The sequence below is a fragment of the Fonticula alba genome (genome assembly GCF_000388065.1).
Source record: "Fonticula alba strain ATCC 38817 unplaced genomic scaffold supercont2.9, whole genome shotgun sequence".
In the NCBI taxonomy this organism is placed as follows: Eukaryota; order Rotosphaerida; family Fonticulaceae; genus Fonticula; species Fonticula alba.
Window position 1 is genome coordinate 576895 of NW_009242979.1, and position 9670 is coordinate 586564.

The 9670-nt window shown below is 69.2% G+C and overlaps 2 protein-coding genes across 2 annotated transcripts in view; one reads left to right on the top strand and one right to left on the bottom strand.

Moving 5' to 3' along the window:
* The window catches only part of H696_05194 (hypothetical protein), a gene marked incomplete at its 3' end in the record, with an annotated part of 15586 nt that extends 7517 nt beyond the window's left edge, over positions 1-8069 (top strand). Inside the window, exons 8-10 of the mRNA XM_009499051.1 lie at positions 160-2169; positions 2371-2529; positions 2852-8069. Of these exons, the coding sequence (XP_009497326.1) occupies positions 160-2169; positions 2371-2529; positions 2852-8069 (7387 nt within the window). The remainder of the gene's footprint in view (positions 1-159; positions 2170-2370; positions 2530-2851) is intronic.
* A 551-nt stretch (positions 8070-8620) lies between these two features.
* Positions 8621-9641, bottom strand: H696_05195 (hypothetical protein; the record flags this gene model as incomplete). The annotated part of the gene is made up of 3 exons (XM_009499052.1): positions 8621-8921; positions 9024-9119; positions 9290-9641. The coding sequence occupies 3 exons, from the start codon at positions 9639-9641 to the stop codon at positions 8683-8685; spliced, it is 687 nt and encodes a 228-aa protein (XP_009497327.1). The 3' UTR covers positions 8621-8682.
* Positions 9642-9670: the final 29 nt, after the last annotated feature.

Here is a 9670-nt window from a genome sequence, read left to right on the forward strand (position 1 = left end):
GGGGCGGGTTGTCTGTCCAAATGGGCTTGTTTTTCACTTTTCCTCCGCCTCCGATCGCCTTCCTGTGTACTCTCCCGCGCCTCGCTCCTCCGGGCTTGTGTTCCCGCGCCTGACCCTTCTTCCCCCTCTCCCCCCCCCTCTCCCCTTCCCTCTACTCAGTTCGTCCTACCTCGATGCCATCATCGACGACTGCATCAAGCACCTGCGCGAGACGGTCCAGGCCGGGGCCGACGCGGCCGCCCTGGCCGCAGCCTCCGCCACCAACGACGGCGCCCCGGTCCCGAATGAGGCCTTCTCCGCGGCCGGGCTCTTCGAGGTGGATGCCAGCCGGCTGACCGGGCCGGACCCCAAGCAACAGGCAGCGGCCAATGCCCAACGGCTGGTGTCGGTGGTGGGGTACTTCCTGGACGCGGTGCTCGCCTCGGCGGCCCGGCTGCCGGCGAAGATCCGCCAGCTGTACCACAGCGTGCGGGTGTCGATCGTTCACCACTTTGGCGACGCCTCGGACGATGAGCTGAAGGGCATCGGCGGGCTGTTCTTCCTGCGGGTCTTCAACCCCGGGCTGCTGTTCGCCGTCAATGAGGACGGCCTGCTCGGGGGCCAGGCCGGCCGTCGGGCGCTCATGCTCATCACCAAGCTCATCCAGAACATCGCCAACCAAATCCCCTTCAAGGCGTCGGAGCATGGGAATGCCGACGGCCTGTTGACCTCGCTCTACCGGGCATACATGCCGCGGGTGTTCACCTTCCTGGATGCGGTGTCCTCGAGCAGCGGGTCGCTTGAGGCCTGTCCCTCGGCGCAGGATCTCCTGCACCAGGCCCCGGCCCATGTGGCTTCGGCGGCGTCGGCCATCGGGGCCACCCTGACCGGTGGTGCTCGGTCCCCGGGCGACCTGGACGCCTACACGGTCAAGGGCCTGACCGACATCAACGCCGTGGTCGGTGTGTCGGAGTTCCTCTTCAAGTACCAGGAGCAAATCAGCCGCGAGGTGCACAACATCGTGTTGATGTCCTCGTCGGCCGGGCGGCCGGGCTTCAGCCGGGCGGCGGCGGCGGCCGCTGTGGCGGCCGCCGCCGTCACCGCCGCCCCGCCCATCGGCGATGTGGTCATGGCGTCCTCCGTCCGGTCGGAGGACGACCAGGCCCCGGCGCCGGCCGGGGACATCCGCAAAACCTGGTTCCCCAAGGCGCCGGTGCCGCCGGTGGAGGCCGAGGTCAAGAGCATCGTCGGTGACCCGGCCCTCCTGCGCAAGACCATGGACGCGGTGTCCCACATGATCGTGCAGACGGGCCAGCTCCCGCCGTATGCCACCAGCGGCGGAGCCGGGCCCGGGGCCGGGCCCGGGGCTGGCGCCGGTGCCGGTGCCGAGGCTGGCCTCTTCGAGCAGTTCATGAGCCGGCACCAGGGCCGCAACACGCAGGCCATTCGCGACCTCGGGGTCTTCCGGCTGGTGCCGGTGCCCAATCGGCCGCGGCCGCTCTTTGTCTTCCTGGCCCGCAAGTATGTCACGGCGCAGGTGGACGAGTCGCTGCTGCTGTACTACATCCTGGACACCCTGCGGCCGGTGTTGGAGCGCTCCTTCGACGTCATGGTGGACTTGCTGCTCTTCCGCAAGGAGAACATCATCCCGGCCCAGTGGATCCTGCAGTTTGCCAACCTGCTGGCAGCCCTGGCGGCTACCAACAAGAACGCCGGGCAGTCGCTGAATGCCCTGTTGTTCGTGCACCCGAACAATCTCTTCCGGAAGTTTGCCTCCACCACCCTGTCGCCCTTCTACACGCCGCAGTTGCAGGAGCGCACGCACTTTGCCGCCTCGGCGGCCGATGTGCCCGGGGACTTTGCCACCGGCTACTCCTACCTGCTGGAGAAGATGTACTGCCAGAGTGTGGAGCGGCCCTTGCTCAAGCCGGCCAAGCTCTTCCAGCAGCTGGTTTGCATGCAAACGGCCACCGGGGACTCCTCCAATCGGCAGGACAGCGTGCCGGTGGTGTTCGGCGTCGGGGGGGCCTCCTTCTGCCTGATGACGGTGGAGGGCAAGCCGATCCTCGGCCGCTCGGCCCAGCTGGTGGATCACTACCTGTCGTCCTCCATCGAGGACATTGACCTGAGCCGGCGCACCCCGATGACCCTGGTGGTGAAGCTGTTCGATGCGCGCACGTCCACCTACACGTCGATTGTCATGCGCATGGTTCCGGGAAGCGCCGGGGCCGGTGGCGGCACCGGGGCCGGCGGAGCTGGCCCTGGCACCGCCGGGGTCGAAGGCTCGGCCGGGGTCAGCGCCTCCTCTTCCGGGTCCGGTGTCAGGCCCGGGGCCCTGGGCCGGTCGTCGATGCGCATGAGCTCCCTGACGACTGTGGGCTCGGCCCCGAGCGGCAGTGACAACCTCTCGGTCATCGAGGAGCTGACCCTGTCGCTGCGCACCCTCAAGGAGGCCCACGATGCCAACCTCCTGACTGACGTGGCACGGACCATCCGGCCGAAGGATGTTCCGGGCACCCTGTTGAACATGGCCCTGCTGAACATGGGCAGGTATGTGTCTTTCTCGCGCTTTTCGCTTTTTTTTTTTTCCCCTTCCGGCACGCATGCGCGTTCCTCCTTCTTTTCTTCTTTTCCGCCTTCCTTTGTGCCCCCCCCCCCCCCGGTCCGGCTCCCCTGCTGCTGCATGGCCATGCCTTGTGTGCCGGGCGCCGCTCCCTTCCACGGTCCCTGGGGATGTTGGCGGTGTCCGGCCCTCGGTCCTGTGTCACTGCTGCATGGGCCCCACGGCCGGGTGCCGGCCGGCCGGCCGGTCGGCCCACACACCGCGCTAACCTCGACCTTCCTCCGGCCACCCTCACACACAACCACGCAGTGACGATCCCGACCTCCGTCTGGCGGCATATGACCTGCTGTGCTCGCTGTCGATCACCTTCCAGTTCGATGTGTCCAACCAGCTACTTCGTGCCAAGGGCATGTGCATCCCCTCCAACAACACGTCGTTCGTGATTTCCGTCAGCCGCAAGCTCTCGGAGAAGGAGCCTCACCTGACGCTGGAGTTCCTCTTCGAGGTGCTGACCGGCTTCAAGAACTCCTCCAAGGAGATGAAGCACTTCGCCCTGGAGTACATGGCCCCCTGGCTCAACAACCTGGCGGTGCTGATGGCCCAGCGCAGCCAGGCCTCCATGGACTCCTTCAGCGATGAGGGCCCGGACTTCGACCCGATGGCCTCCACCGGCAGCAGCGGGGCGGGCGGCCTCGGCGGCAGCAACCCCGGCAGCAACCCCGGCAGCACGCTGGCCAGCCCCGGCGGCCCGGGGTCCGGCGATGTGGACGGAACGGCCGGGGCCCTTGCCCGGGCCGGCAGCAGTGCCTACAGCGATTTGGATGGCCACGAAACGGACCGGCTCATTTCGCGTATCATCCACCAGCTGGTGGAGATCACCCTCGGCGAGTCGGAGATGAACCCCTCCATCCAATCGAAGGTGTGGTACACGGTGGCCCTGTCGCCCTCGGCCCTGGGCCCGGTGCTCAATGCCTTCATCACCAAGGCCCTGGATCATCGGTTTGGCTCGCGCGAGGCCGAGGTGATGGCCGAATCGGCGGTCACCCTGGCCTCCGTGTCGCCGGAGTCCGCGCGCGTGGTGGCGTCCATCGTCTTTTCGCGCCTGTGCTCGGCCGTGGACCAGACGGCGCGCGCGCAGAATTCCGTCCAGGCAGCCTGGGCCTGGGGCGAGATTGTGGTGCTGCTGCGCTTTGTGCTGATGCTGTCCTTCCACAATCGCCTGTGCCTGGAGGAGAATCTGGCCGACCTGCTGCACTGCATGACGGCCGTCCTCGGTGTCGGGCCGCCGTTGCTCCGGTCCACGGCCTACGGCATCATCATCAATGCGGTGCAGTCGCTCGGCACGGCCATCGCCCACCGGCCGGAGGCCGTCAAGAAGATGGCCCTGCATTTGGACGAGCTGGCCACCAGTACCTTCCTCATCCACTTCGGCCTGCGCCAGGGCAATGTCCGGGTGTTTGAGCTGTCGCGGGCGGCCGGGTCGGTCGGTGGCCGGCAGCTGGCCGGCTTGCACTTTGCCCCGCTGCACTTGAACTCCCTGGCCGACATGATGACCCGCGAGCGGGTCCCCCTGTCGGCCCTGTCGGCCTTCTGCGAGAAGTGTCTGGACATTTTGGATGTCGTGGCCATTGCCTCGCCGGACATCGCCAGCCGGACGCTGTCCCGGTGGTCGGACCTGGTGCTGTCGATTGCCTTCACCCCGCACATTGCGGTCATCCAGTCGCGCATGTTCGTGGTGCTCGGCTGCCTGACCAACCGGTCGCCGGAGTTCTCCAAGCAGAGCGAGGCCAACCTCCTGCGGGTGTTGGACTCCCTGGAGGGGGCGGTGGATCATTTGCGCTTCTTCGCCGATGACAGCCTGCTGTCGAGCGTGGCCGCCGCCCAGTCGGCCCTCAGTCGGCGGACGTCGCAGCATGCCTCGGGTGGCACCCTGTCCCGGGGGAGTGCCAGCGGGGGGGCCGCGGCCGGCGGTCCGCGCCGGGTTTCGACCGAGGTGGCCGCCGCCGCCGCCGCCGCCGCCGCCGGCGCCGGTGGGGCGGCTGCCCCGGGGGCCACGGCAGCCGGTGCCCTCTTGCCCCCGGCCCCGGTGGGATCCTTCCCCGAGGGGGAGATCTCGCGCTTGCTGCTGGACTGCCGGTCACGCTCGCTCAGCGGCCTGTCCCAGGGGCTGGCCACGGCGGTGGCCGTCAGCTTCCCCACCGAAGATGAGGTCCTGCTGCTGATCAATTCGCTGCTCCTGTGTGTGTCGAAGATCTCGCCGCACTTGACGCATGGCGTGGCTGTTCGCCACCTGCCCACCTTGCTGTGGATTTCCGTGGTCATCATCAGCATGGGCCACTTGGACCTGTTCAATGAGGCGGTGGACTTGCTGGATGTCCTCCTGCGGGCATTCAACCGGTATGCCACGGTGCCCGGCCCGGATGGCACCACCATCTACGACCATTACCAGCTGGGCGAGGCGGTGGCGGCGGCGGTGGCGGCCACGGCGGCCGGTGCCCCTGCCTCCGGGCCGTCCTTCGGCGATGTGATGATGGCCGCGCGTCGTGCCTCGCCGGATTTGCACCTGCTCTTGCGGCAGCTGGATCACATGGTGGCCGCCAACTTCGATGAGAATTTCTCCTTCGCCCTGGCGTCCATCCTCTACCGTGGCTTGAAGCATGTGTCCACCAGCACGTCCACCCAGCGGCTGTTCCACACCCTCCTTGAGGTGAGCAGCCCGCGGTATGGGGTGGCGGCCTCGAGCGGCGGTCCGGGTGGAGCCGCAGGCGGCCCTCCCGGTACGGAACCCACCGTCCGGACGCCCCTGCTGCTGGTTGGTGGCCCGAATGCCGCCCGGGGTCCGGAGTCCGTGCCGACGGTGGCCGGGGCTTCGGCCGGGGGCCTGTCATCCGAAGGCTCCGGCGGGCTGTCGGCCGATTCGACGGACCTCCTGCTGGCGGAAAACCCCCTGGGCAACCGGGTGACACCGGAGCGCTTGGGGTTCTTCCTGCCGCTGGCGCCGTTGGCCGATCCGGCCATGCTCCGGTCGCTGTTGTGGGTGGCCGGGGTGACGCACTTCACGGCGGACCATCCGGGCGCCGGCCCGGAGGCCGGGTTCCCCCATGCCCGGTTCGACCGGTTCCTGGACTACTTCGACTTGCGAAGTGAGCGCACGGCCGTCCTGCTGATCAGCATGCTGGTGACCATGCTCCGGCATTCGGAGAATGAGCAGGAGCAATTCTTCATCTACTCGCTCCTGGCCCAGGTGGCCGAGGAGATGCCGCGGCTGCTGGCGCCCTTCTACCCGTCGATCGCCGATCGTATGGCCATGACCGTGTCGCGGTCCATCGACCAGCGCCTGATTTCGGTGGTGCACCAAATCACGGTGTCCATGATCCTGGCCCGTGGGCCGGACTTGAACTCCTCGCATGTGGCCATCTCCATGGATCAGGCTCTGCAGCAGAGCTCGCACCGGAACCCGGACTCCTCGCAGCTGCCCAACAGCAGCCCGATGACCCTGGCCGCGGCGGCGGCCGTGGCCCTGGTCATGACCGACACCGGGGCCGGGACTGGCAGCGGCCTGCCAGGCCAGCACTCGCACCATGGCGGCACGGTGGTCTTCCAGTACCAGAACCCCTTCCCGACGGCGGCCCTGCTGCAGCAGGCCCAGCACCAGCAGTTCCTGCTGCACAAGCAGCGCAATGAGCTGGACAAGTCCCGGCCGGACCTGATCCAGCCGCCGACGCAGCCCTTCCGGCCGGCTTCACTGCAGGAGCTTGGCTTCGGTGGGCTGGTCGAGTGCGCCACCTGGTCGGTGACCGCGCGCACGGTGCGCAGCTCGCAAACCGACGAGAGCACCATCACCGCGGTGCTGCTCGGCCTCGGGGACCGAGTGGGCGTGTTGGGCCAGCTGGCCGGGGTGTTCGGCCCGGCGCGGACTTCGCGCACGGTTGCCCTGCCGGCGGCCGGGCCGGGCCCCGGGGTGCGCATGTCCTCGGCCGGGCCGGGGGCCGGCTCCGGCACGGCCCCGGGCGGGTCTCTGGCTGGCCGGGCCATCTCGGCCGCGGGGCCGGCTGGCCATGCGGCCGGGACCGGCTCCGGCGGGACCATCTCCCCCGGTGCCGGGGCTCCATCGGCCCAGCTGCTGGACCGCCTGCGGACGCTGCTGAGCCCGGCCATGACGGCGCACTTGATGCAGGAGCAGGACCGCCAGGTTCGGCTGATCAACCTGACGCGCTTCCTGCTGACCATGGTCACCAAGCAGACCACCCGGCTGCCGGATGTCATGGCCGGCAACATCTTCTCGGCCGACGGGGCTCCGGGTGCCGGTGGCCACTCGCAGCAGCCGACACAGCCAGGGCGCCTGTCGCTGACCCCGGTGACCGAGGCGCCGAAATCGGCTGTGGCCTCGGCCACGGTCGCCCCGACCGCCGGGCCTCCGGTGTCCTCCGGCGGGGGCTCCCCGGCGCCGGGCCTCTCGACCGGCCCCTCGGCCGGCCCGCCAGTGGCCCCACGGCCGACCCCCCGGCCGCGTCCGACCCACTCGCCGCAGCCCCCAGTGGCCCAGCAGCAGCAGCAGCAGCAGCAGCAGCAGCAGCAGCAGCAGCAGCAGCAGCAGCAGCAGCAGCAACAGTGTGACCCTACCCCCTCGCCGACTCACCCCATGGCCGGCACCATGCTCACCCGGCTGAGCTCCAGTCTGGAGTCCCTGGCCGGGGACGGGGGCAGTGGCGGAGCCGCGGCGGTCGACAGTCGGCCGTCCAGCTCCGCCTCCATTGGTGCGGCGTCCACTGGGGCTTCGTCGTCTCCCCATCAGCCGCTCCCTCCCCGGTCGGTGTTCTCCTCCACCGGGTCCCTGGCTGACGATTCGGTCCCCCCCCTGGGGGGAGCGGTGTCGTCTGGTGTCCGGCCGGCGGCTTCGCCGCCGCCGCCGCCGGTGCCATCGGCCAAGCCCGGGTCCTCGGCCTCGCGGATGCCCCCGCCCACCGCGGCCCCGGGGCTGGATGAAATGCGCTTTGCCAAGCCCCGGCCTCCGTCGGTGGCCCCGCGACGGGTGCCGGTCCTCCCGGCGGCCGGCGTCGGGGATTATGCCCTGCCCCCCTCGGCGAGCGGCGAGCCTGGACCGGCCGGCGGTCTGAGCGACGATGACGCCGCGCGCGAGTCCTCCTCCCTCCCTTCGGGCGTCGGTGGTCAGTATGGCCCCTCGCGCTCGCATCTCCCGATGGCGGCCCGGTCTGCCGAATCCCTGTCATCGGCTCAGCAGCATCCGGAGATCGGCGGCGAGGCCACCCCCCCGCCGCCGCCGCCGCCACCGGCCTCCTCCAAGCCGACCCCCCCGCCGAAGCCTCTCCCCCGGCTGCCGTTCTTGGATGACGCCCCGGGTGGTGGGGTCCCGGCGGCCGCTGTCGCGGCCGGCTTCAGCCCCCCGCCGCCGTCATCGGCCGCGACCGCCGGCTTCAGCCCCCCGCCACCGGTGGCCCCTCGTCGCCCGACGGCAGCGCCTCCGGCCCCGCCCGCCGCGGCCACGGCCCCTCCCTCGGACGAGTGAGGCGCGCCCGCCTGGCGCCCCTCTCCCTCGGTTCCCCCGCTCCTCTCTCCTGTTATTTCAAATAAAGCGTCTCTTTCACTTTTTTTCGTGTCACACACACAGACACACACACACACACACGGCCGCATGAGGGGGATTCCCGGTGGGGCCCTGCCCGCGCCCCTGCGGCGTTTTCCGGGAAACGTGCGCGCTCCCCGGATGCAGGCGACCGAACAGGCACATGTTGGCGCGTGGATTTGTGTTCAACAAGGACAGATGTTTATTGGTTGGGGTTTTTTTTTTCCCGCGCCGCGCCGTGCTCTTCCCGGTCTTGCTCTTTGCGTGCCCCGCCTTTTCCGGGTTTCTCTCTCTCTCTTCCTTTTCTCCTCTTGGGGAGGGCGCTGGCATGCACAGTGGTGCATGTGTCTTTGCTCGAGGGGGTACCAGCTCCAAAGCCATGCATGGATCGGGGGTCGGCGGGGCGCACGAGCCCGAGGGGCAAGCCCAAGTCACACAGGGTCGCCACAGGCCGTTTCTCTTTCTCCGGCGGCTTTCTCCCGCTCTGTGCTGCCCTCTCTCTCTCTCCCTCTCTCTCGTGCAACGAGCGGGATTCCCCAGGGGTAAGGCCCATCGGTCACCAGTGCTGCTTGGCCGGCGAGCCGCCCTTCGGCGCGTCATCCTCAAAGCCCTCGATCAGCGTGGCAATCGTGGCCAGCGACCAGTAGAGCTCCTTCTTCTTCCGAGGCAGGGACAGGGGCCGACCAGCCGGGGGCCGGCCATTGAGGGACTTCAGCGCACGGACGACGGCGCCCCAGGTTCCCTGCTCGCGGGTGGCCCGCGGCCGGGGCAGACGCTTGGTTTCGATTTGGATGACTGCACCGGCCGCCACGGGGAGGGTACAATGGGACCGAGGTGTCAGAGTGCCCGCTGCCAGATAATCGAAAGCACGGAGGGACGGCGCAGGAAGGGACGTACTGGTGCCGGCGCCGGCGCGGTCCGCCTCGAAGGTGACCACCTCGGCGTAGGGATAGGTCTTGTCGTCGCGCCAGATGTGCCAGACAAGGCGCTGGCCTGTAGAGAGCAGCGAGAGGGAGAGAGAGCCCCCGGCGGCCGGAGAGGCCCATCGTCCCGGCACCCACCGTATGGATGGCAATCGGGCGTGTTGTCCGAGAGTCAGCAAGAATTACACGTTGCGAGGGGGGGGGGGGGGGGGGCCGAAGGGGAAGTCGAATCTCACGCACCCGGCACACACTCGACCAACTCCCGGCGCTCGCACACCGGCGAGGAAGACATGCGCCGGTCGCGCACGCGCGATTCCTCCAGCGACCGGACGTACACGGCGCCCACCTGCCCGGCGGTGCCGGCCACCCGGCGCGACTGGGTCTCAGGCCGAATCCACTGGATGGCCGCCGGATCCATCATGGCCGCGAAGCAGCGAAAGGCGCTGGCCCGGATGGGGGCCGTGCGAATCACGCGGCTGGTGGCCTTTTGGGGCCGCGGGATGGCCCGGGGCGGGGGCAGCGGCGCGGACTTGGGCTTGGCCGTCGGGGCACCGGCGTGGTGCTGGTACTGGGGGGTGCTAGGGGCTCCCATGGTGAGCTCGGTGGAGGCCAGTCGGGCGG